The sequence below is a fragment of the Maylandia zebra genome, linkage group LG3 (genome assembly GCF_041146795.1).
Source record: "Maylandia zebra isolate NMK-2024a linkage group LG3, Mzebra_GT3a, whole genome shotgun sequence".
In the NCBI taxonomy this organism is placed as follows: Eukaryota; Metazoa; Chordata; class Actinopteri; order Cichliformes; family Cichlidae; genus Maylandia; species Maylandia zebra.
The window spans coordinates 32,963,334-32,990,057 of record NC_135169.1 but is presented as its reverse complement, the minus strand read 5'-3'; the positions used below and the strand labels follow the sequence as shown (position 1 = coordinate 32,990,057).

General features: G+C 43.3%; 2 protein-coding genes across 5 annotated transcripts in view; one reads left to right on the top strand and one right to left on the bottom strand.

Moving 5' to 3' along the window:
- The window catches only part of LOC101483955 (HAUS augmin-like complex, subunit 3), a 79,427-nt gene extending 77,446 nt beyond the window's left edge, over nt 1-1,981 (top strand). For all 4 annotated transcript variants that reach the window (XM_076881721.1, XM_076881720.1, XM_076881719.1 and 1 more), the window contains 3 exons: nt 261-328; nt 757-818; nt 1,327-1,981. In XM_076881721.1, coding sequence (XP_076737836.1) covers nt 261-328; nt 757-818; nt 1,327-1,413 — 217 coding nt within the window. In that variant the 3' untranslated portion in view covers nt 1,414-1,981. The remainder of the gene's footprint in view (nt 1-260; nt 329-756; nt 819-1,326) is intronic.
- Nucleotides 1,982-3,462: 1,481 nt separating this feature from the next.
- On the bottom strand, nt 3,463-26,682 carry nat8l (N-acetyltransferase 8-like). Its single transcript, XM_004574167.5, has 3 exons — nt 25,830-26,682; nt 24,436-24,600; nt 3,463-10,838 (listed from the first exon to the last, which is right to left on the bottom strand). The coding sequence occupies exons 1-3, from the start codon at nt 26,131-26,133 to the stop codon at nt 10,471-10,473; spliced, it is 837 nt and encodes a 278-aa protein (XP_004574224.1). The 5' UTR covers nt 26,134-26,682; the 3' UTR covers nt 3,463-10,470.
- Nucleotides 26,683-26,724: the final 42 nt, after the last annotated feature.

Here is a 26,724-nt window from a genome sequence, read left to right as displayed (position 1 = left end):
CCAGCTACATTTGTAGAGATGAGGCATGATCCTGGATTAATGCTGGTAATGATGCCAAACAATCAGCTGGAGTAAACAAAGTTGAAGCAAAAGCCAATATATAACAAAATTACAGAGCAGTGTGCGAAGTAAACGGAGGAGTCTGCTGAAACAGTCAGATGCCTCATTCTTTATTTTTAGTAGCTTTAATAGCAACAGTGGTGTGTGTGTGTGTGTGTGTGTGTGTGTGTGTGTGTGTGTGTGTGTGTGTGTGTGTGTAGGCTTATAGCTCAGCTCCATGATGAGCTTGTGTATGAAGTGGAGGACTCCCAGGTGCAACAGTTTGCAGGTAAAAAAAAATCATTTTATCAGCTATTGACAATTTTAAAAAAAGGTCCAGGTCAAATTTTACTTAAATAAAGGTTAGTCCAATAGCTTCAGCACGCTTTTATTTCTTTAAGCAAAACTGTTTCTTAAATTAGTTTCACTTTATATGTTTCAGCCAATTGTCTGTGCCTCAGTCTCCGGGGCCGTCTCTCTGCATTAATGTATTGTACACAGGAGCCATGTCACAGTGGGGACAGTATATAACACACTGAAAATACCTGAAATGTGTAAAGTTGGTGTTTTAAACAGTGTAGTGTTTAGATCACTCTGAGATTTGAATAAAGATTTTTTTAAGTGAATTAAAATCTTGTTTCCTAAGCTTTAACATATAATTGCTATGCACCATTATTTTTTATTGTTCAAAAATAAATACAGATTTTGTTTGTGCAGCTCTGGTAAGAAGTAGCATGGAGTCGCTACAGCACATTGATCATCTGGGAGTCCATCTGAAAGTGAGTAAAAGAAGTGTAATTGAAATCAAATGGCGGTATGGTCTTGTCACATGTCAAGTGGAGTGCAGGATTGATGGGAAACTGTAGATTTTCTTGCTAGTGGACTGTGGCTTAAAGCAGTCAGTAAGCAGGTTACTGCAAACAGACTGAACTAACACACTGGGTCCTACTATTCTGAATCAAATCACTTTTTGAAAGCCCAAACAGAATAAACATGTTCCACAATAAACAAGCTCAAATTTACAAAAATGTCAGATGCTTTTCCCTTTAGTGAAAAAGTCTGACGTGAATAAATTACTGATATATTAGAAGATAAAAATTTGGCCGTTCTTTTTAAACCTTATGAAGGTTTGAGATGTAGGACACGGGTTGCCATGTTTTGATAAAAAGGAGCAGATTGTTGTTTGTTTGCTGTTGTTTTGTGGTGTTTGGTGCATGTTAAAGAAAAATGTATTTAAAAAAAAAAAAAAGAGCCAACGCCCTTCCTTTTCATCTGTGTGATTCCCAGGTGCCCCTGAAGGTGGCAGTCTCCAGTGGCAAGTCTTGGGGGTCCATGTCTGAGCTTGACGTCCCTCCAATGTTCCCCTCTCTTTGAGCGCGTCGCCTCCCTCCCTTCACCTCCTCGACTGCGACGCCTCTCTGTTGAATCTGCTTCTTCTCCCCCTCGATGAGCTCCTTTCTTCCCCTCATAGTCTCCTCTTCATCTGTACCCCTTCACTTGTCCTGTATCCTCATCACTATGGAAACCAGCCAGCTGAAGCTCCCACTTACTTTTTCTCCATCCGTATCCGGGGGCAACGGCAGGAGCCTCAGACTGGATCGCACCAGTTTGGTGTTTTTTTTTCTTGCTCTCTCTCCATCCTCCAGAAAAAGATTCCTTGTCCTCTTCCTCTCCTCCTCCTCTCCTCCTCCTCATCTCCTCCTCCGTTTTCTCACTATTTTCTTAGATGTTTTTCTGGTCGTTGCCAAGGTGAACACTTCATGTTCAAGAGAGGGCGTGATATTTATCGGTTCATAAAATTGTTTCAGGTTAAAAAAAAAAAAAAAGAAGTAGTTAACCTCTTTATCTCTGTGGTGTTTTATAGAAAAGACTTCCTTGTATTTATTGTTCTTTTGCCTTTTGTGTGTGTGTGTTTAATAAACCTCACATGTTCTTGTAAATATTCCCGGTCCCACCGTTTATGAAGCTAATTTGCATGCTACATTTTAGCAAGCTCTTCGTGGATTCGTGTTTATCGAGTCCTTTGAGGGATAAATCATACTTGGAAAAAGCATTAAAACAGAAATGAGCTGCATTTAAAACATTTTGCTGTTTTAATGCAACGAAGCTTCGATGTGTTCAGAGACACTTGTGTGTAATAAACTTCACCTCGTGTTGGCTGCATTCATGACTCAGAGCAGATGATCTAATTTTTCTCTGCTCTTCGCTCTCTGCAGCTCATCTTTTATCTGCTCACTTGGCTCCAGCCCACTCGCCCCTTTTGTCTTGTTTTTTTGCCTCTCTCTCTCACACACGCACACATTCCACAAATGCTCGTATGGACACGTACATGCACGCACGTCCACCGACACCCACACTTTCCATCCGTGCAGCCGAAATGAATGCGCTCGCGCACATTCAGCGGCTTCCAGGCACACTGACCGACTTTCTTTATCTGTGGCAGCCACAGCTAGACACTTTTTATAGTGTCCTGCAATTAAGACCCTTCGAGCCTGCAAAATGTGTCTGGCAGAACCATACGCCTTGTGACAAGATCAACAAAGCCTAACCCCCCCATTATGCATTTGAAATGTCACATCACGTTGGCTGCTAATTGTAGGAGTTGTCGGGACAAAGGTGCATGTGGAACATCCAGCAGATCCAACATGAGTAGTGTCTTGTCATGCACTTAAATTCCTGTAGTTTCCCTTGTTTTTTGTTTTTATTCCAGAGGAATCAACCTTCCCTTTTCCGCTCCATTAGAGAAGTGTTTCTCACCAGGTCAGTCTGAGTAGTTCAGAGCCAGACCAAGGGACAGTGTTATGGAAATCTGCCCCTCTATTCTCTCATTGTTCTGTGGTTAAAGGGTGAAAGCCCCCCCTCCTCCTCCTCCACCTCTTTGCGAGGGAAACGAAAGCCTGGTATGTGCAAATTCAAGAGGACACTCGCGCTTTTGGAGTTGTTCGAAGCACGAGGGAGGTAAAACAAACACTTCTTTGTTTTTCCAGAGTGTGTTTTATTTAGCAGTGTCAGTTGCACAGCAGACTGTGCTGGTATCCCACTTTTGCTCCACTCTGACTTGGGCTTTGACCTTTGATTTGATAGGTTAAAATGGTCGGGCATTAAATTAAAATGAAAAACGTAATTAGACTTCTTGAACGTTAATCTCTTTTCCAGGATGTAATTGAGGTTATTGAGTGTGGTCATTTAAGTGATAACTTCACCTCAGCGACCTGTGCCGTTAACAGGAGCCGATCCCGAATCCCTCTCAAGACTCCAGATGAGCTTCTCCCTCGCTGCCAGGAGGTGTGTAAGTAGAACCTGCAGTATATCCCCCACCCACCCACAGCTGACATTTATGTCACTTCAGTTCAAATATTGCTGTCTCATTTCTCTCCTCCCCTCTGCTCTCTTTGGGGGGGAAAAAACAACTCCAGCACCGTGTAAAATGCATCATCATTTTAATCGATACAATATATGTACATCCATGTTTCAGTCATCATAATGCAAGAAATCCCATCTTTACATCTATACAGTGTTCCAATTGTATTCAGTATAAAAGAAAGGGTTAATAATCACAATATTAAGAGTAATCCCCATGTGGTGATGCAGAAGTCTTCCAAACGAATGGCAGAAAGGGAACTGAAAGCTAATAGATCTCAATAAATGCCACTGCAGTCTCACAGAGGTCACATGGTGTTACTGTCTTGCTCTCTCTCTCTCTGTCTATCTCATGCTCCATCTTCTCAAACTCCCTGGGAATAAATAAATATGCAAAAATCACCACACCATGCTTGGTCTAATAATGTACATTAGAATCATGTTGCAAGATTGGATTTTAACCCTCCTTCCTTCATACATGTGAACCTTCTGGGCCCCTGGTGCTGTGTACTGGCTGTTCTACTTGAAAAGGGGCCTCTTTTTCATCCCCTTCAGGTCCCTCGGGTACAAAGTTCCCTCAGATGCTGTTTAACCTCCACCCCCCTACTTCAAGTCCATCCATCTCATCCATCTACGCTCCTTCCATTTCTTTATCATGGCGGGCTTGTTGACCTGCCTGCCTCCCCACAGTGTGGCTGCATATCAGTCCCCCTGCTGTGCTTTGTGTGGTCAGTTTCCTGGCAACAGACAACAGCAATGACAAGGCTCCAGGGCAGAGAAAGCCCTCTTTGCATTACAGCAGCTTACTATAGCTAGATAGCTCCAGAGCCCCTGATGTTCATGGTCATGGCTGGTGTGTGTGCGTGCTACAAGCTAAAAGAGCTGCAGTGTTCGGGCTCGCAGTACGACAACGCCAGAGAGTTCAAGCAGACAGGAAGTCCACAATGGCGGCGCTTCTGAAAGTGGCTGCTGCTGTTTCTGTGTGACTCTTGTGAGGTAGCACAGATTAAGACACCTGCACTACTGCAGAATCAATTCTCTTATTTTAAAAATATATTTTTATATATTTTTAAATCCACAAGCATGGTTACAAAAAGGAGTAAAAATGACCCCCAGATGCTATATACAGTAAAATATACTTTACAGCTTTACAGGTAATAAATCGTAGATTAAAAAACAAAAAAGAAGCCTTTGAAAATCACTGGTAAGATACGCAGTTGAGAGCAGTGATTTCGGCGGCTGCAGCACGGTTTTAATTGATTAGCTTCGGTCGTGCTGACAGACTGTAGGAAGTGAAGTCGCAGTGCATGTTTAAATGGTGCGAGTTAATCAGAAAGTCCTTATGGTTGAATAAAAGCTCTGTTAAGAGATTTACAGAAGCAAGCATTTACAGAGTGGGACTACACAATCTTTTTTTTTTTTGGTCCTGTCTGCTTGAACTCTTTTTTTAGCATCCATTAGCCCCTTTGTGTCATTTCCCTTTGACTTCTGTACAAATATGTAGCGGTACCCCTTTTAAAAAGCAGATCTTTGACACCCCCTATGTAAAGACACGTAAAAATAAAAAATAACCCCAAACATTTTACAATCAAACACCCCCTCAGGCTTCAGCATAAATGAGCGGTAATGTTACAATACTAATTGTTACAGTGTCGGGCATGTAAATATCAATGCAGCATTTCATGTTTCTTGATAAAATCCTTGCCATTGTTCTGTTCTTTTGCCTCCTTGTGTTTATTGCTTGCTTAGATGGCACATGGGCAGAAGTTTTCCAGATAATAACGAGTAAATTACAGGGCTGTGCTGAACAAAATGGAGCCGTGTGAGGAATTAAAAATGCAGCAGTTTCTGTCACCTTTGGCAAATTTCCACCTCCTAAAATAGCCTTGGGTTGTAGCATGAACTATTACATTGTATCCTGTATATATATATCTTTATGATACATACAGTTGATGATACAGGAGAAACTTTATCCATGTTCTTTATAGGAAATGGTAAAAAAAATCAAACTACCTTGTACTGTATTAGCAAAACAAGACACAGTTGTGCTACAAGTGCTTCATGTGTTCTTGGCACCCGTGGCCTCAGTCCAGAGTGAGTCCTTCAGCGCTCTCCACAGTGGAGCAAAGTCCTCACCAGAGGTAGAGAGAGAGAGAGGGAGTCCATGCTGTGGAGCTCTGTTGCCTCCTCCACCCTCCTCCACAGCTCCCCCACCCCACCCGCCGTCAATTGCCAACGTGGCACATTCCTCCCTCGCCCCTCGCCCTCCTCGTCAGGTGGAACAGTCCAGGCGACATCCATTTTCCGAGACTAAAATAAAAAAAAAACTCCATCGGGATCGGTTAAAACCAGCAAGGATGATAGGCTGCAGTAAATAATACATAAGCAGCAGGAAGAGATGGCGGCTATTTACAATCGCACGAAAAGTCTAACGTCTAATGTTGAGAGGTTGAGTCATCTAACAAAAGACCCAATTTTCTGTTTTTTGTTATTTTACACTTTTTCTCGTTCAAAAAGCAACCAGACCAAAAAAAAACATACATAAAATGTCGGTAGTTTACATTCATGCCTTTGAATGTTCGCCCACAAAGCGGCTGAGCACGGACACGCAGCATCAGAGTAACGCAACACACCCACAGGATCTGTACATTTGTGCAGTTTTCAGGTCTATGCTCCTTTACTAGCAGATAAACTGAATGAATATTGTGACATAATCGTGACACTGGAACCGTTTTTGTACCTAGCGTGAAGTTGAAGCGGCCACTTGAGTTAAAATAAATAAATACATAAATGCTGAAGATGTGCCTCTGTTTTATCCATCAGAGAAGAGCATCAGGTGATCTTTTTGTTATTATTTTAAAGCCCTCTGAACTAAAAGAGCCTTCTCCAGCAGGAGAGGCGTCCATGCAGCATACCTTCTCAGGAAGGAAAGCTCACGCTCAAACAAATCACAGGAAAAACAAACAGAAACCAGCGGTGAGATTGGTTTTTGGATTGTACATCAGCAAAATACGTCATAGGAACGGTGCGTAACTAAATATACACTCTGATAGACGCTGCATACCGTCTGCATTCTAACATTAAGTATGCTCTACCAGTTTTACACGGAGGTCAGGCTTCACAGGGTGTAGCATTCACATTAAGTAGAAAACAGACATTACTCAGACTAGAAATAAATGCATTTTAGTCAGTGCACTTTGCCTTTTACAATTCAAAGTCACCCTTCAACTACCTCAAGTCATGCAGTCCACAGCGTTTTTAAACTCCAGTGTTTGATTCCAGTGCATAAGGCCTTGGCAAAGGCATTTTGAATACCGTCCCTTTTTGTTCAGAATATGTATGAATGTGGATAATAGTTCCTCCCATAATACACGAAGGAGCTTTATAAAATTTCATCAGGCAGAAAACTGAGATTGGCAGCAGCAGAAATGGCTCAGAATCGACAGACTTCACATTCCTCCACAAGATCTAGACAGGATTTTTTTTTTATTTCGTTTTTTAACAGTCCACCTCAGGAAGGCTCAACCTCAAGCAAGTCTGATAAAGACCGGGCTGAGCCATGCAGGGAGGACCTGAATACACTGGCAGGGATAACCACTGTGTTTTCTGTCCCACTGACTGTGATATCTGATTGTACATGAGGTGAAATAAATGTTATAGTCTGATCCATAGCTTTTAGTGTTCATGCTGTAGTTTGGCTCTAACTTCTGTGTTCGGTACTCTGTGAAGTTCCCGAGAAGCTGTTGCTCCAGAAACATCACAATAAAATAAAGTGTGGCTCCCTTTTGACTCTCCAGCAACAACCAAGTTCAAAGCAGATGCATCAAGGTGGTGTGAGGCATCCTCCACGTGTCGGCCCAGTGAAAACATCTGAAAGAACTGTTTGATGCTTTCAGTGCCTTCGTGCCTCGTTTTTTTACTCTATAGTGCTTCAGTGGGATTTCTTGAATTGGCGCTATTTTAAAGATAAAAGCGTACCAGCGGCTGAGCCTCCTTTACAAGAGCGTTGTTTCTCGTGGCTCAAATTTAAGGAAGAGTTAAGGAGAAGAAGCCTTAGTGTCATCGGACCCAGCGTCCAGGGTCTTGCCTTCATTATGGGGATAATATACAAATATCCTTATATATAATCTATAATATTGTGGGGAGTGTAATTCAGAATTAGATGCAGAAGAAAACGAGTGCATGTTTCATTTTAGGCATTGAGCACAATTAAAATCTAATCATCTAACTTGTGTTTCCTTTAGTGTCAACTTAGCAGGGACTTTTTTCCCCCTTTTGCATCATCAACTTTCAAATGCTCAATGAAAATCTAGCAAATCTTACCAAAGAAGAACACACTTCGAGTCACATTCCTTCAATCCTGCTCCAATTTATGAAAGGATCTACTGCTAATCGACCCCCAGCTGGTGACCGATTAATCTGATTACTTTCCAATTCTGCAAGGCTTTTAGATTCGGATACAGTGGTGAAGGTTTACAAGCACTGGCTTGTGGCTGGTATTAATTTCACGCCCTTGTCATGACAATTAAGAACGTAAACCATTACTTTAAAAGAAACAAGAGAAAATAAAATACGTCCATTTTTCCATTGTAATTCATGTGTTAGGAGTTTCTCTCCTAAAAGTTATATTTGCATTCAAAGACACATTTCATGCAAATGGTACAACTTTTTTCTTTTTTTTTTCCGAAGAAAGAAACACATATTTGTTTTCTATATGTTTATATCAAAGAAGAAGCTTATTTTCTTTTTTTATATATATATATATGTAGTATATATATATCAATTCACTTTTTTCTACACTTTTCTAGGGCAGGCACCGTACACACACCGGGTACAGAGGCATGCCACACTTGCATTGCTTTTGCATTCTACAGTTGGTTGGCTGGCAGGCATAATGTCATCCAGGCAGTGCTGCATTTGGTGAGTGTCTGCACCAACTCTGAACACACACACACACACAGGCATTTTCTCCCTCACTCTCTGAGTCTTTTGCGTCACACCCATACAACCATACATCATGTGCAACTTAGCTCCAGCCAGTCCAGGCAGCGCCACACTGCCTAGATGACATCAGATCAGGGGGCGGGGGTCTACGGCTGATGCGACAAGCTTCAAATGGAGTAGTAAAAGCAGTGCAGCAAGGCTCCTGTGGCACATGCAGAGAGGGGCCAGGAATGGCTGGAAACTTGAGCAGGATAGGTCAAAGGTCAGCGGAGGGTTCAAATGGAGGGTGCATGGTCTAGCCCAGGGTTGCAGACAGATTCATGAATGGGAGGTAGGAGGGGAAGGAAAGCAAGGCAAGAAGGGCCAGTGCTAAGATTGTGACAATTACATCTGTATTTTTTTCCCTTTTTATATATTATGTGCTTTTTTTTGTTATGTTTTGCTTTAGGTTGGACTTTTTACAAATGGTTTAATAGCATAACTGAGGCTCAGAGTATGGATGGCTGAATCTACTGGTGGTCGTACGCTCGGAGGATGGAGATGGAGAGAGGTGTTATGGGAGAAACTCTGACGTTCACTACATGAGTTTTTCAGTTTTTCAGCTGTATACACAATATAAGTACATGGAGGAAAGGGAAACACTAGTGTCAATAGATCAGATAAAATAATCAACTGCTGTTTGTGCTCAGTCATGTACTGTAGGTTTGTGAGTATTGCTTGTAGTCTTACTCAAGTTGCTCCCCAATAACCTGGATTAAGCAGGCGGAGTGTAGACTGCAGCGACTTTGTAATTGTTGTAGTTTTGACAGTAAAATTTGCATATTTAAATGAAGTTTGTTTCCTCTTCAAAGTTATAAAATTACTAATCATCAGTTAAACACTGAACTGTATCCAAAGTGTTAGAATTGACCTTGATTCAATCAGTAAACTATTTTAAAAGTACACAAAGAAAGTACTAATGTTTAGTTTCATAATACTTGATTCAGTGAGAAAGGTTCATCGCACACAGCTGAGACTCGGTCTGCTGTCAGACCAGAGCCTCGTCAAACGTACACACACATACACACAGTCACATATTCACAACACACACATAACAAGCTCTGACGTGCAGCTATATCTCATCTCGGGATCTGTCAGTGTGACACACTGCAGCGAGAAAGCGCCACCCTCCTGTCACCGCAACCAGCCAGAGACCCTCCCCACAGCTCCAGTGAGAAAAGGAGGTGATTCATCGATCCGGGAAAGAACATAGAAAAGGGGGGGGTTGTTATCCAATCGGACCATCAGTGAGGAGAGTAAAGAGGAAGGTGTGTGTGAGGAAGATGCGCTGTGTTTATTCATGATGCAGGATGCACACAGCACATGTTCCAGTAACCATCCTTGCCATCTCTTCTCTCTCACTGTCGGGGTCAGTAACACACTCTCGCTGTGCTTCAATATGGTGCCTTGGAGAGGTGGCTAAAAGCCGGATCACTCGGTTTGTGTGTCTGTTCACACACCAAATCATTTTTATGAAGGAGAGTGTGTGCTAAAAACTCCCTTAACCCTTTTTTGAGGAGTCTATGTACTCCCCCCGGTCCACGCATTGCTCTATCCACCCACCCCACATAGAAAACTGCACTCTTGAGCAACTAAACATGATTTTGCTGTGGGGAGGGAAGGTTTGAGGAGAGCAGAGAAACGTAAATGAAAGGTAATGTTGATCAAAATCACATTTTCTTGATGCCAAAGGGGCTGGGGAGGGTGCTGAGATGGGGGTGCCAGTTAGATGTCTTCTGGAAAAAGCCAATTTTTCTCTCCCGCAGGTGAGAGGAAGGATTAAAGATACAAAAAATAAAAGATTATTAATAATAGAAACAAACTCTTCTTTAAAATGTCAAAGTATAATACAAAAATCAACAAAAAAAAGCATAATAGTAGTAAAAACGTTAGTGACTTAAGGGTGAAATAGTAGAAGTGTTAAGTCATACTCAAAGTTATCCCTAATGACACAAAATAAATAAAAGCTGTCAGAGGAGAGGACGTGGTCAGGGCTCTCAGGTGAAGGAGGGTCGTTGCTCTCTCTCTCTCTCTGTCCCTCTCTTTCTCCATCTCCAACTCTCCAGCTCTCTCTCTCCCTGTCACCTCTCACTCCTCACGAAGCTGCAGGCGATAGCGGGTATGGCGGATCTGGAAGAAGAGCCTCTCCAGCGGCGAGCGGCTCATCCCGGGTAGCCGGTAGTCTTCGCTCTGGCCCGTTCTGCGGAAACCCAGCGACTCGTACAGCTTGTGGGCGGCCAGCTTCACGGCCGTCGTGCCGAGGACCACGCCGGCGTAGTTGTTGCGCATTGCGTACTCCAGGACGCGACGACCCAGCGCCTTTGCGATGCCTTTGCCGCGGTAGCGAGAGTCCACCGACATCCGCCGCAGCTCAACCGTGTTCTCGTCCTCGTGGCCCTGCGCCGCCACAATGCCCACCACACGACCATCGAGCACTGCCACCCAGAAACAGGAACCTAACAGGAGGAAACAGGAAACAAAATCCAGTCTTACTGCGAAAGCAAGAATTATATTAGACATGATTTAGCAGCCTGTTAGCCAAGCTTCGTGTAAACACTGCAAACAGCCAACTGGGATCTCTCCAATGTTAGTGGAGCTGAACCTGCTGAGAGCAGGTGTTTGGTTTTTCTTTATTGTCTACGTTTCTTAATTTTGAGGGTTTTACTGTCTTTGTGCTAAGCCTGTCAGCCTCTCATCCTATTAAGCTCATAGCTCCATATTTTTATTCTTTCCTCTGTTAGAATAGTTGTACATTTCAAAATAATCCATTCTAGGATAGGCTATCTGCCCCTGTTTGGACCATATCAAACAGGAGGTTTGAATAGCAAGCGACCATATTTACTCTCTCTAGGTTGCTAAGAGCAGAAAACAGACTGTCTGAAACCGAGTATTTAGCTGCACATACACTGACCTCATTATTTAACATCACTGTATCCATGTATGAGAGGAAATAATTAACTTTGACATGAAGGTGAAGAACAGAGCCTGTGATGGTGATCTTTTTGTGTTTTTGGATAAAGGTGTCTCACAGTCAGCTGCTCCGGTACACTGCCATGACTTTGATCATATGTCAGACCTCTGAAATATCTCTTGCATGGAACACAAAACAAGCAGTATAACTGTCTTAAACTATTAAACAGGACATGAAAACTATAACTGGTTGCAAAATAGTTGGATGAGGCAGGAACTGATCTCAAGATGAACGTCGCCTTGCATGGCTGTTGTAATGACTTAAGGGCTCTGGGTAGAAAAACCAATGAATGGAAAATAGAAAAAAGGGGATGCAGGGAGCAGCTGAATGAGCAGGTCTGACTGGAGCTTAATAACGTTATCCACTCAGTGAGGACTGCTGATTAAAAGTGCAGGCATGACAGAGCAGTCACTTAAAGCTGACAGCATACTGGAGCAGAGACTCTGATGTCAGATAGCAATTAAAGATGAGTTTTTGGGCCAAAACACTGTCACAGATGCTTATACACTATCAGGGACTTGCTGCATCTCAGGATTAATCAGACTGATGACAGACAGACAAAGACACTCAACACACGTCCAGGCAGACAAATGAGGTTTGACCAACATAGAAAAATGTCAGCAGACAATGCTCCTCCACCACAGAACCACTAAGAGCCTGAATATCAGCCCGTTTTACCATCAATCTTTATTCCTGCTGCAGTTTGTAAACGGTTCGCTTTGATACAGAGCAATTGTTCCTTTTCCCCTCTGAAACTTTTCAGTGATAATACTTCAGGTACAGAGGCCAGAAGGATGTGAATCATCCTGAGTGTAATTTAACATTCGTTTAAATGTTTCTGAGGTAGAAACTTGTGCTATTCATGATGTTTTAATGACACTTTTAGGAGCCTGGAAGCTTTGTGACTTTTAAACCCAACATGACAATGCATGTGCCCTTGCAGTAATCTTTCAAAGAAAAAGACTTTCTAAACCTTCTGCTGTGTTGCATAACTGTGGTCAGATAACTAACATCAGCAGCACTTATTCCATGTGCTGGCAGTGTTTCTGTGGTTTTGTACTAAAATGCCATCTGTTTGTGACAGACAAAGTAAATCTGACTGTTCTGTGACCGGCAGAGGCCGACCTGCGGACAGCAGAAATCTGCCTCCATCTGTTCACGAGCTCTGAATCCTAACTCTCTCTCTTTGTCCTTACTCTCACTTTTTATGCCGTTACACACAATATCTCCCTCTTCTCTGTTTGCTGCTCCCTCACACAGACACGCACACTAAACAGGCGGTGAAATTGACATCATGCATCAGTCCCACGTGTTCGCGAGGATTTGATGGCCCTGCAGGCTTGTGTTAAGCTGATCCAGAGGCTTCTGTTAGCGAGTCAAACAACTGTGGCAACGGGCAGCCCCCAAGTGATCCCCACTCTCCTAGTGCTGACATTATAAGCTGGAAGCCCCTCGAGTTTCCCCAAGTGTGGAGATGTTGCAGCCAAATTGGATTTAATTATCGGATATAGAAACAATGATTTGAACACTTTGCAGACTAGAAGCGATAGATCAGAGATTTTGTCTGCCTCTCTGGAAATGTGGGTCAGATGACTGTGCAGTTTGCTGATATCACAGAATATCACAGGCTATGTTGCCAAAAGTATTTGCTGAACTTGCGTGACATCTCATCCTTAATCTATAGAGTTTAATATGATGTTGGCCCATCCTTTACAGCTATAACAGTTTCAGTGCTTCTGGGAAGTCTTTCCACAAGGGTTAGGAGTGTTTATGGGAATTTTTAACCATTCTTCTATAAGCACATCTGTGAGGTCAAACAATGATTTTGGATGAGAACACGTGGCTCACAGTCTCTGTGATTCATCTCAAAGGTACAGTGTTGGGTTGAAGTCAGGACTCTGCCGGCCAGTCAAGTTCTTCCACACCACTCGCTCATCCATGTGTTTCTGGGCCTTGCTTCATGCACTGATGTGCAGCTATCTTTTACCAGGAATGGGGCATTCCCAAACTGTTCCTACTGGCATCCTGTCACAGTACCACCACTGAGCTCCTGAGAGTGAGCCATACTTTCAGAAATGTTTGTAGTAGCAGTCTGCATAGGTGCTTGATTTCATGCACTTGAGCCATGGAGGTGATTGAAACACCTGAAATCAGTGATTTGGATGTGTGAGTGAAAACCTTTGGCGATATAGTTTAATCTCTGGTTAATGAAAGTCCTATAACCCTAAAAAAAACAGTCACAGCATTATTTTCTCACGGCCACTTGGATCTGCATAACAGAGTTTTGGTGGATGATGGTTTAAGGGGCTCGTTTGTGCAGCTCACATGCAGAGTTTAAGTGATTTAGTATTAAGTACCATTAGTGTTGGATTCATCAGCTACTTTTTAAGGAAGCTTGGAGCTGATTAGTAAACTGTTAGCTCGGTGCTATTTGTCATCTAAGCTCACTTGTTTACAGAAACTAATCTTTTTAGTAAGTCGGTCACATTTGGACGCTACATGGTGAGGATGTGCGTGGATTTCTTCCTGTTTTAGGCTATTGAAGGAAAACGTAGCTCATTAGCAGGGCACATAACGGCTCCATTCACTGCTTTCTAAAGGTTGTGTGTGTGTTATTCCTCTCAGCCATGCTCATAGCCATGATTGGTAATATCTTCCTGTCTATTAGCTTGTTTCTCACTTTGATCCAGACAATCAACAGTAATTTGAATGATTTCAGTCAGAGGATAAACCAAAATGACTCTTGAGATCTTTGTAGTTTTCCTCTAGTGAGATCAGAAAGCTCCTGGTTTGAACCCTGACTGTATGCAGTTGGTTCTTTCTGGATACTCAAGACATATATGTCACAGGCTCTGTTTCCAAAGGAAACTGAGATCCTGCAACATGCTGCAAATTCTTTGATTTTCTATCACTTGGTTGTGATGAGCACAGGGAAATCTGCAGTTTTTGGCTCCAAACTGGACACTTCTGAAGCGGTGGCGGGGAGGAGGTCACTGATGAGACTGTTAGCAATGGTGTCACCCTCTAACACAATACATGTGTCTGGCAGAGAGGCCAGATCTGTCAGATATTATTGTTATCATTAATCATTTTATCATTTTATCATCTTTGCAGCATTTGTTAACAAATGGATTCCTTAAATCTGGAGTAAATAAAGTTTTTCTCATGTTATTATGGGTTAATCTGTGATTCTGAAGTGGCCGTGGATGTGCGATAGATCAAGTGTATTGCAAAAAGCGCTCTGTGTGTGGTTACATGCGGCTCGTAGTCCGAGGTCCTTCGAATGGTCATTAAGACTAGAAAAAAATGTAAATCCATCCAGTCCATGTGATCTGAAGTAAAGTGTCTCACAAACAACTGGAGAGATTGTCGTTAAAGTTTAAGTGAAAACAAATGCACGCGACAAACTGCTGAACAACAGCTGGAAATTTAATCAGGGTTGATTACAGTTTGGAGGAAATTCAGTCCAGATGTGTTGATTTAATGACTCAAATGTCTGACATATGTTTGTTTGCAGCTGGTTTAATTAGAACATGTTATTCAAAGACCAAACAGCTGAGAGGGTGCACTGTACACCCGTCCCTTTGACCTCGTCCTCATTGCAGTTTTGCTATGATATGCTGAGGGAAGCCATAGTGAAGCACTCTTTGCTGTATTAAGCTGATCAGAGGCTTTGTCTTTACTCGTCAGTACGCGCTCATGTCCTGATAAGTTATCAACTTTTTGTCCTCACCTGACACCCTCACAAGTTTAAAATGTTTTTTGAGTTTTTACGGTACTTTGGGAGTCTCGCACAGTTAAACTCACATTGGAAATGATTGAACACAGCAGCAGAATAAATTTAAAGTTTGGCATCTGGGCACTGAAATGTTGGAGGTGATGGAGGAGCTTAAAGAACAATCAGTGAACTGGGGCAGCAGAGGCACTGACCTGTCAGAGGGGAAGATGGGAAATTTTAGCCTGTTCGGTGTGGCTCATTAACTCACCGGGTGTCGTTTGGCATCTGTGACCTGAATCTGCAGGCTACGGCATAACTCAGAGGGCCTCTACTATAAATTGGTCATTTTATCCCGCAGTGTTACTTTTGTTTACCCCAAACTGTGATCTTTTCGTAAATCTAACCAAGTTTTTCTAACCAAGAAGAAAAATAGAGGTGAACCCATGGGGTCCCGCCTGAGAAACCTGCAGCTCGTAACTCCTAAGGTGGACTTTGTGGGTCCAAAAGCTGGACCGTTATCTCTACGCAACCAGTCTTAGCTGGTGTATTAAAGGACAGCTTGTTCGTAAAAGGAAGATCCGATCCTATCTGAAAAACTGGTACAAGATGAGAACATGTTGGAAACTTAGCAGTTTAAACAGACAATTTGGGAAACGTGTCCTGATGACCTGAGGAGTGTGGCGTGTACGTATGCACAAAGCAGTGCAGCCTGGTTTGACTGCCCGCCTTGGAGGCTGTGTTTTTTTAGTGCTTGTTAGCAAATCTAAGCATGCATAGTAATTACACTAAGATGGAAACACACTCCTGTGTGTGGGCAGGGTAGTAGAGCCTCTCAGAGCTTCTAGCATGGCTTTACTTCACACCCATGGTGGCTTTCTTTTAAGACAGGATGATGGCGAGCTCTCTGAGTCAAAGACTTTCCCTGTCTTAGAGTTTGGAAGGGTCATCATAAAAATATTTGAGGGCAATAGTTAACTAAAGCTGTAAATATCTGTCTTCTACACGCTTCCACTTTTCTGCTAAATATGATAAATAACAATTAATTTAGTCTTTCAAGGTATCACGAGTTAGAAAGAGGGAGTGAGTGAAGGAGGAACTCGCTTTGAGAAAAGCGTTAAGCTCTCTGATGCTCCCGCAGCTGTTTAAGAGTGGAGCGGTACTACAGTGTACCGCCTATGTTTTGGTGTGTGAGCGAGTGTGTGTAACTGGAAGGTTGTATGAATGAGGTTACTCAGTCAGAAAAAGGAGTTAGTCAAAGAGAGCAAAGAGGAACAAAAAAAGAAGAAGTCATTCAGCTGTCCTGTGTGAAAGACGCAGCAGCAGAGGAGGAGGAAGGCGAGCATCTGAGTTAACAGTAAATGCGATGAGACTGAAAGGATCCATTATTGCTGCTAGGGCATACAAACGCAAAGGAGGGGGTCTGCCATTATTACAGGGGGAGTGGGGTGGGGGTCACGGAGAATACAGATGATGTCAAGATAAGAAATAGATTGAGCAGAGAGTGAAGGGTGAGAAAGGGAGCAAGAGCTCTGAGTTGTGGAAATCTTTCTCTCACAAGTAAGAATCTGATTACTGTATTCTTAATGCGGCGGATCTAATTTCTCTCAGTAGCTCAGTAGATATTAATAATCCTCCATGCATGCGCGTGGGAGTGTTAGATACTGGCTGATGCTGTGATATGAACCCTCCATTAAATTTTAAAAATTACACACATACCTACAAACTACATGAGCACATAGACAGGAATGGGCTTCATTGTGTGCAAGAAGATTGTCCTGGAGGCCTAATATGGTAAGGGCTCCGTCTAGACGCTGCCTCGCTCTGCTGGAGCTCACTCTTCTGTGAAGCGAACACCGTATTAACGCTTTTTGGGCGAAAGATCGGCGGCGGCTTGGATTTGGGCGTGTTTGCTAATTGTTTAGGCTTCTAGTGACCAAAGTATTTCTTTCTATTTCCCTGCAGAAGGCGTCTCATTGCTGCAGGGAACATTAAAGTCAATTTAAGCAACAGTGATTTATGGCTTTGGATTGAAAGTGTCGTATCGCTGCACGATTAATCCGGCCCCCCCAAACATTACATTTCGCGCTTCTGTGGGGAATGAGATCTCCCTGTGGTATTCATCAGGTGCCTATCAGACTGTGTTATATGATTATTTTTCTTCCCAACAGTTCTGGTCACATTTTGTCACTTGTAGTGCTAAAAAAACACACATATGTTGCGCTTTGTTCCACTGGGCACATTAGCATAAGTGGTCCACATATGGTTAACCCGTTATAGCCCGAATCATGAAATAAATGCCAGAAACTACATTTTTTTGAAAATGACAAATTAAAAAATATTAATTAAACATTAATTTGCACATATGAGTTTCAATTTGTAGCATTTTGCATTATGTTTATATGGTTGGGGGGGGGGGGGGGAGACCTGGGGGGTTCCAAGTTATTTTGTATATATAAAAATCCCTTAATACTGTTTTATTTTCACTTTAAAGCAAAAAGACTTAAGGCGGAGTCTCTGTAATGCACTCACACACAGATACACTGTACTCCTCAGGTCAGAGTGCATGCTGGGAGTATGGATTAACCTGTCACGCACAACCCCACACGTCAGCAGTATCTTCCTTGGCCACGGGCGACGAATGCTGAGAAGAGATGACTGTCACACAAAGGACACGGTTTCCAGATGTGCGCGTGAGCACTCATCAATGCAAAGCAGACTGATGCGCCTACGTGTGTGTTGTCACGCTTCATGAGCACACACACAGAGGAACTCATTACGCACGCCCGACTGTTCGTCTTGCCGCCTGCCTGTCCGCCAGCACGTCTCCATGTTGTTTGTACGCAAGCGTGCGAGTACGCTTCCTTTTTCTTGCACACTTGCGCTTTAATGTGTACGTGGCATCCATCAGCGTACAGCTGCTGCTCCGACTGCCCTCTCTCGATCTCTCTCTGGTTTGATTCTCGGGGTCAAAGGTCACCCGTGTGGGCTTCACGACCGAATGCAAAATGTTAATCTAACCCAGAGGTGGGCGATTAATCTTCCTGTCCGAGGGGCCACGTGAGAATCTGGGACTGTTGAGCTCAATAAGCTGAACTCAGTTCTGCTCAATATAATAATTTTTTATCTCTTTTTAACGTTACTGGAGCTCAAACCTATTACATCTACATTTATTGTTCCTTTAGAAATCGCGACCCTTAAACTGCAGACTCAGTCTTAATCTTCATGCACGTAGTCTCTCGTCTATTGATAACAGGCTCCTCTGTAATGAGCGAGTCAAGACAGCGAGAAAATACACAATGCGAAAACTAATGAAGCCGCTGACACGCCATCTAGTCTCTCTGACGAGCACCTTTGTTCGCCATTGATTTAAGCAGAATGTAAGACAAAAGCCGGAGGTAGCGAGACTGCAATCTATTATTAATGATGGGATCGACTTCCTCAAAACACTGAACCGACAAGTGGCAGATGCTCACGTGTTTTCAGCGTGCAGGAAAAATTAAAAGACAAGCGTGTATTCTCCAGGTGGTATGCGTCCAGCAGAGCCTTTAAAGGAATCGTGCTTATGATGGTACTTAAAACTAAAACATGTCCTAGTATTTAATCAGATATATATTATATTTTTTAAGTAATGTGTTATTTATGTGGGCACAAACCCTCAAACTGGTAACGGAAGGTGTAAGTTTAAGGACATCTAGCTCCAACATTAAAAGTACCAGCAAGGCTTTGAGGTGGTTTCTAAGATGTGCTGAAAATATTTTGAACCTGGGACAAAATATGTGGATAAAAGCAGTCTGAGCCCCACTCAGCTGATTATGAAATCAGAGCAGCACCAGCTCTGAGGGCAAAGAGTTTTCATGTCTGCTTCTTCTGGAGCGCAGACATAACAGCATGCCACCTGCACCACTGAAGGCCAAAGAGGCGTTTGCGTATTTTCAACAAGTCAAATATGGACTTTTCTAAGCGACGCTTCCCCGGTGTTGACTCGAGACATGAAAAAGCATTCACTTGTGGCAGAGATAAAATGGCATACAAGGTTGATTTAGCTTTTTTTCTGCTGTGGAAATTGTATTAATTTTTCTTTGTTTAAGTGGAGAAAAGTCTAGTTTTTAAGTTGTGAAGCAAACCTGGACGTGTGCAGTCTGAGAACAGCAGTCACACAGTGATGTAAAGGAATCAACATGATCCGATTCACTCTGTGCTCCTCTCTTTTTTCACTTTCATTTCCCACTCCCAGCAGAGTACTGCCAAGCCTTGTTATACTTGAGGCCGCTTCCTTTGAAAAAGGGAGTTCTTCCTCCCCACTGTTGCCAAGTCCATCCTCATAGAGGACTGTAGTGTTGTTGAGGTTTTCTCCCTAATATTAGGTCTCAGTCAAACAAACTTAGGGACTGATAAACTGTTTACTGTAGCCAGTAAAGAGTGTTTTTCATTTCCCTTCATGACCAAAGACATTACTTTGTGTCTGCCAGAATTCTAGATAGCCCAGCTGTTCCACCACACCTGCTCCCCTTCAGCACAGATGAAGTATACAGGAAAGGAAAAGGAGTGATACAGGTGTGAGGGTGAAAAAAAAAATCCCAGAAAGATTAAGGAATAGTAGAGGGAAGCATCCAAAGAAGCTCATTAAACTAAGATATCCCAGCTGATGTGCATGAAATATCCCATAGAGGTTCCTTTGTGTGTTGCAGTTTCATTTTGGGCCACAACTGGACATGACAATCACAACATGGGCTGGACGCTTCGGTTTAAAATAAAATACATGTCGCTCATACTCTTCTCAAGTGCGATACCAGTCAACAAAAACACTCCTGTTGTGGATGCAGACTGTGCAGACTACAGTAACAACCAGCTGAGCCCAAATTTATTGGGAATTTTAAAGTGATAAGGAAGCTAAACTGAAATTTGTAAAGAGCTGTGTTTGGCGCAGAGGCCATGATTGTGACTCATCTGGTCTATCTGCTGGCCAGCAAGCCCTAGATTTATCTTCCCTCCCCACACGCATAAAGTAAATGCTATACTTTACAACACCCCTCCCTCAGATGCCCCGTTGTCTCACCTCTTTCCCTCACACACTCTCTCTTATACTCTTTCTCCCTCATTCTGTCGTTCAGTCCTAAAATAAGGACAAGTACCAGCAGAGGAAGCTGCGCCCTCACCTGCAACCGAATGAGCTCAAACCTCCCCCATCCCTCTTCCACACACATGCATAAATGTATAGACACACACATACAGGGCTACAATGAGATGAGCAGGTATTTTAATGTCCGCTGCCTCGATGAGACCCTGCAGTGATCATGACGCCTCATTAAACAGCCGCTATTAATGAGCGGGTATCTCGCCTCACCAGGGAGCTTGGTTCAGTGTCTGCTCACACCCTCATTTCATTACACTTGCTTTTTAGGCTGTAAGTGGCTTTAGGATGACCTAAAGTGACACATCAAGTAACGACTAAAGAGGGGATAAATGATCCGACTGCTGCCGGGACTTTTTTAATTACTCCAAAAAGAAGTCTTTTAGCATGCTTTGACTGCTTTGGAGATCTTTGGGTTTGAGCAGTAGAAAGGCTTAATAATGGCAGCTGTAAATTGCACATTAGTGCACAAATAATAACTGTAACGAGCAATCAGTCACAAAGCTGGGTTTTGGTATCTCTTGGTGTCTCTCCAACATGTAGCAAATAATAGTCTCAGCACTAAACTTCATTATATTATAGCCCAGCTGGGTTGTTTTTACAAGTTACCAAAAGTTTTAGCTGCTACTTTTTGTTAAGAAACAAAAAAGATTTTAAACTTTCCAAAATGAAATGACTAGATGTGGTCAAAAAGAAAAGTTTGTCGAAAAATAAATAAAGTCAGCTTTTATTTCGCCTGTATCTGTTAAATAGTTTCTGTAGCTGGTTAGTCTTTTGTATCTGCGCTCATGCTATACGTTTCTTCCTGCTAAAAGGGAGTTTTTGCTCCCCGCTGTCACCAAGAGCTTGCCCATGTGGGACTGCCAAATTGTTGTTTTTTTTTCTCTCTAATATTACAGTGCTGAACATTGGCGGGGGGGTCATGATCTCTGTCTAAATAAATAAATAAATGTGGGTAAATTCCCAGATGATTAAACATGCAACTATTTTGCTGGTAATACCTGAAATGAGTAAAGAAAATCAACAGCCTATTTATGCAGATAATTCATAATTTTATTGGGGGGGGGGGTTATATTGGTTGGGTGTGATTATTGAGGGGGGGTCATAACCCCCCTAACCCCCCTGGAAATTACGCCCCTGACCTTGGGGCAGCTGTTTTTCCTGATTGGTGCTATATAAATGAAACTGAATAGAGGAAACGGATTAAAATTTACATTACTTCACAGGGTTTGTTGAGTACTTTTAAATGCTGTTCATTTAAAAGTACTCAACAAACCCTTTTTGAAATAATCAATCAATCAATTTAATTTCAATTAAGTGGCATTTTTGTACCAGATCTGTCCAGGGTGTACCCCGCCTCTCACCCTATAACAGCTGGGTAAGATAGCCCACCACAACCCTGAATCGGATGGATGGATTGAAATAAGCCTCCAGTCTTTATTTGAGACACACGTACATATTTATCCTCTCAACCATTGTTAGCTCAATTTACTTCACAACCTGTCTGCCTGCTCTCTCTCACACACACACACACACACACACACACACACACACACACACACACACACACACACACACAGCATTACAGGTCTAATGAAAGCAGTGACAGCTGGCCTTAAGAGGCTGCAGAGTGAGTGATCACAGGAAGTGAGAGTATGAATTAGTGTAGTTGTGCCATGTGGAGAGGGATATGTGTCTTCAGTCAGGAATCGCTTTTCTTTTATTACTCTGTGGACTTGGCTTATTGGAGTTTATTCCTTTTATATTTTATTTCAGTGTCACGAAGAACTCCGTGTCTTCCTGTGTTTGGCTCTATCTTTCTTCTAAAGCAGCACATCTCATACATCCCCATCATTCAAGGTGAAAAAGAAAACAAGCATTGTGAAATTCAATGCTGAGTTTCAAACTATTTGACCTCCCACATTCAGCAAACCGTCTCTCAAAACACAGAAGCCTCGAGCACCAGACACACACTCAACATTGTATCACTTCCTATTTGAAGTCCTTGAAGACACACACACATTATTGAACACAAAAGTCCTTATCTCATCTGTTGCAAACTCTTAAATTAAACGCTCCCTGTCAGACCCACCCACACAGACACAGCTAACTCGTTAGCTACTTGGCTCACGTAGAGAGCTACAGTCCACAGAGTTGGTGTTTGCATGGTTGTCAAGTAAACCTCAGAGATGAACTCGTGTTATTTATCTTGTGATTTATTCTTTTGCTGTTATCTGCTGCTAACAAGCTAAAATATGGCATGATCATGTTCTTTTTTGTTTTTAGACACTTTGATTATCTTATTGAAACTTTCCTTATAGGACCCAGTAGGCTGATTTGACAGTTTATTGTCCAAGTCCTTCTGAAATTCAGGGACGATAGCAATATAGGTGTTCAATAAGAAATATAGTATAATAACAACAACTAACCTGTTTGTTTTGTTTTTTTCATTATTCTCATTTTGTACCAGGGAAAAAAATTAATTATCTTTTTTTTTTAACTTAAATGTCTGGGGGGGTTTTTCATCCCTTAATCACTGTTTTTAAATATTAAAGCAGCAGCAAATGAAATGCAACAGATAAATATCATCCAAGTGCCATCAGAAAATGTCGTTATGTGCTTATAGTGTCGTAGCTGTCAACAAACCAACACCATGTTTGGCCAACGTTGCATTAAAGAGGGCTAATTACTGTTATACATACAGTGGGCTGTGTGCATGCTCATGTTTACTCTTAAACTCTCTTAAAGTAGCTTTGCATTATTCACAGTTTAATATAATCCTTATTTATCTTATACTTAACCTTGGTGCAGTCCCTCAGTGCACCCTCCCCCTTTAAGCCAACTTTTTTTTCATTGGCTGCCCCTCACAAACAGGTTTGAACAGCAAGTCGGTGGGCTTTTGTGCTCACAGCCAGAACTGTGACCCCGAGATGACCATATTAGGAATATCCCCTCTCTATGATGTCATAAGAAACCAAAGAGTGCAAATAATCAAAACTATGCAGGCTTCCTTAAATTAATACACATCCAGTTTTCATTAAGCAGTAAAGTGTGTGTTTGCATTAGAGCCCGTTCCTCTTAGAAAGAAGCTGACTTATATGATCTGTTTTCAGGGCCTTTAAGTTCAACAAGTTCCCCGTTATTGGCCAAATGTTTCCTCCTCTATATAACCACGCACCCCTACGTGCCATGCCATTCTGTACACACTTTAAACAAAGCACCACAGTGACGTCAGCGGTGCCTCTCCATCAGGACCGCGTGCTGGTACCCAGGTGTTCATCCCCGTGGGCCCATTCAGAGTGCACGGATATAATCATTAGCATTGTCCAAGAGCAGTGGTGCCTGACCCCATCTAAACCATCACAGCCCTGCAGCAATAATGGGAATGCTAAATTGCATTTGTGTATGCACTGGATTACCAAGCCAAAGGGCACAATGTCAGAGAGAAGCAGACAATGGTGGGGGGGCAATTGATGAACACCTGCTTTTTATATTTGCCACGTGGTCTGGGTTAACAGGGAATAAATGTGTCGAAGAAGTTAACAAGGCAGGGGAATGTCTGAAAAAAAGTGTGTCACACGTGTACGTGGCTGTCCGTCGGTGCTGCCCGGAGTTAAACTCCCGAGGAGAATGAATAGTCAGAGATGACACCAGAGGTGGATTGATTTTTCCAATTAGAAGCTTTAGTGGAGGAAATGAGCCTTGCCGACACCGAGTGTACTGCAGAAAGTGTATCAGCAGTCTCCTCTGCACGATCAATAGCCCTGTGATGCCACCCCCACCCGCCCCACCCTTTACTCCCCGCCCCCTACCTCAGTGTCCAAGCAGAGCCCAGAGAGGAAGCAGAGTGGGGGAAGGAGTGGAGACAGAGATATGGGAGGAGGGGTGGGAAAGCAGGGAGACGACCTGCATATTTGATGATTTGCCTCTGCATCGCCTGAAGACTCTTAGACACAGCTGTGTTTAAAAACAGCGTTTTTGGTTTTTTGTCTTGTTAAAAGTTACAGGCCCAAACTTTTCAGTGCGCCAATGCATTTTTTTCACCCACTAACTGCGTGCTGGTGATGGTGGAGCACTGGGAACTGACAAAACCACACACGTGTGTGTGTGTGTGTGTGTGTGTGTGTGTGTGTGTGTGTGTGTGTGTGTGTGTGTGTGTGTGTGTGTGTGTGTGTGTGTGTGTGTGTGTGTGTGTGTGTGTGTGAAAACAGTGATGTGTTCCCTGCCTCTTACCTGTGGGTTTCATGTAATATGCATCTATGTCAGCCATGTCCGTGTGCAGAGCACAGTCCAGATAGTTCTGGATAACTTTCCTGCTGTAGTAGTAGCGCGCACCCATGAGAATGAGGGGTGCACAACAGGTCAGCGTGAGGGATTTGGTCATGTAAAAGCACATTACTATGGAGAAATGGAAGAAAAATAAACAAAACCTGTCAGAAGAGAAAATCACATGTTTGATTTTTGCCGGACCCGTACACACACACATACACAACAAGACATCTGTAAGCATTAATATCAGGAACAGCTGAATCAAATATTTGGATAATTTTTCACACAAACCCGCGTTCATCAGACATTTTCTGGGAGACAAAAGTTAACAGAACGACAGAGTTTGTTCTGCCTGAGGAGAGCGTATTAGTGCTGGATTCATCCAACCAGTGCAGTCCATGTTGGGAGTTATTAGTAAGATGTAACGCTGGGGGGCGCAAAGGGAGACAGAAGCAAGCAGGATGGATGCTGCGCGTAGCATGTTGCGTGCCATGCAGTAACCTAGTTGCTACTTTGTTCGCTCATTTGCACTCCAGGTGGAGCGAAACAGAAAGCGCTAAAATGCGCGGGGTAGTAAGCTTCCGCTCAGACGAGGTTTTCAGTATTCAGGATCAAATTTGGTTGGAAGGATCGAGACAAATATCCAAACAACAAAAAGAGGGGGGTATGTGAAGCAGATTTCATGCGATTTTTTATTCTTTAATGTGCGTAACCGTACATGTTGTGACGCAAGACGCGTTTACCTAAACCGGCAACATCAACAAAAAGCCAAACGAGATGTGGCGCATTGACTGCTGTGTAGGGGCGGAGGTGGTGGTGGTGACGAGGCGGCGACTGGGGGGGGAGTGCGTGCGTGCGTGTTCATGTGTGTTTGTGTGTATTTGGCGGCGCGGCGGGGGAGTGCTTTTTGGGTACGTGCGCGCACCCTCTGGGCCAATCCTCAAATTCATTCAGTCATTCATTGAAGCACCGGCATGTCATCACATCGGTTAAACACATGCACCATGCCGCCTGCCATGCCTTTTGTTGGCGTGTAGGAGCAGCGTGACCGGTGTGGCACAGTATGAGGCGGCTGCTGCTGCAGCAACAGCCTTTTTCTCAACTTAACTGCACATCGCCCACAGAGCCACGACAACAAAGAAGCATCAGATTTCTGCATGATTTTGAAGGCAAGTTCCTCAAAGGAATCGCTTCAGGGCGCAGACCTAATAAAAACGCGCAACAGCGACATTTACCTGCGCACATGAATCCATGTTAGAGGTTACATTTGAAGTTTTTGAGATGCGTATGACCAGAAAAAAAAGTTGGTCTGAAACACACATAAGCTGCACGGCACACGGAAGTGTGAGGGTACTTACTTGTCAGAAGAACGTATAAAAACTGGGTCTTGGGCTGCTGCCAGAGCCCCCTAAAAGCTGTGTTGGGTATCCTCTCCATAATACCCTCGTAAAAGATGCGGCGTACCTCCTTTTGATCCCCGCGCTCAAACTCGCGGATAAAAACCACGTCTTTCCTCACATCCTTGGCCTCGGCGGGGTTCAGAGGCGTGCTGGACGGAGGAGAGCTCCACAGGATCGACTCTTTTTTGGTCCCATGTATAGCATCGTGTTCATCCGCAACAATTTTAGTCTCGCAAACCATTTTGGGAGACGAACAATGCATGCAACTGGCCGCAAGAAGAAGAAGGAAAAAAAAGTGCAGTTCGGAGAGAGGGAGGGGGAAAAAGAGTGGGTAGTAATGATAGTGGGGGAAAAATGGATGATTCGTGAGATTTTCTTAAAAAACAGCGAAACGATGGAGGGGGGGTAAGACGAAAGGGGGATGTTCTGCTGCAACCCTGAGCGTTTCCGAAGACCAAGACTTGCCGGTGTAAATCGAGCGGTATTTATAAGCGAGCAGGGCGGGTAGATTCGGGTTCACGGGGTTGGGGTGGTCCTCCGGCTGCACAGATTGGTAGAGGCAGTGCGCTGTTAGATGCTGATGGACGAGGGAGGAGGGAGGCTCGCTCATTCCCTCCGCATCTGAGCAGGCTTATGTATGTGTGCCAGAGAAGTGTGTATTTTGAGAAAGTGGGCCCGCGACGAGGAGGGGAGGGGGTGCGATGGCGAGATTGCGTAGAGAGGCTGCTTCTGAGCAGTTCTGTCTTCGTGCTGTCTTACAATGAGGAGGATCCCCGATTTTGTGATATACAGTGGCTGCGAGAGATGCAGCACAAAGGCGCAAGGTAAAGCGGGGGCGATGCGTAAAACAGGA

What these genes read in the sequence shown, in the direction of transcription:
- nat8l (XM_004574167.5), bottom strand. Translation starts at nt 26,133, where the DNA reads ATGCATTGTTCGTCTCCCAAAATGGTTTGCGAGACTAAAATTGTTGCG. An exon ending in TTTATACGTTCTTCTGACAA is followed by an intron (nt 24,601 to 25,829) that starts GTAAGTACCCTC and finishes ATTTCTCCATAG; the next exon opens with TAATGTGCTTTTACATGACC. An exon ending in ATATTACATGAAACCCACAG is followed by an intron (nt 10,839 to 24,435) that starts GTAAGAGGCAGG and finishes TCCTCCTGTTAG; the next exon opens with GTTCCTGTTTCTGGGTGGCA.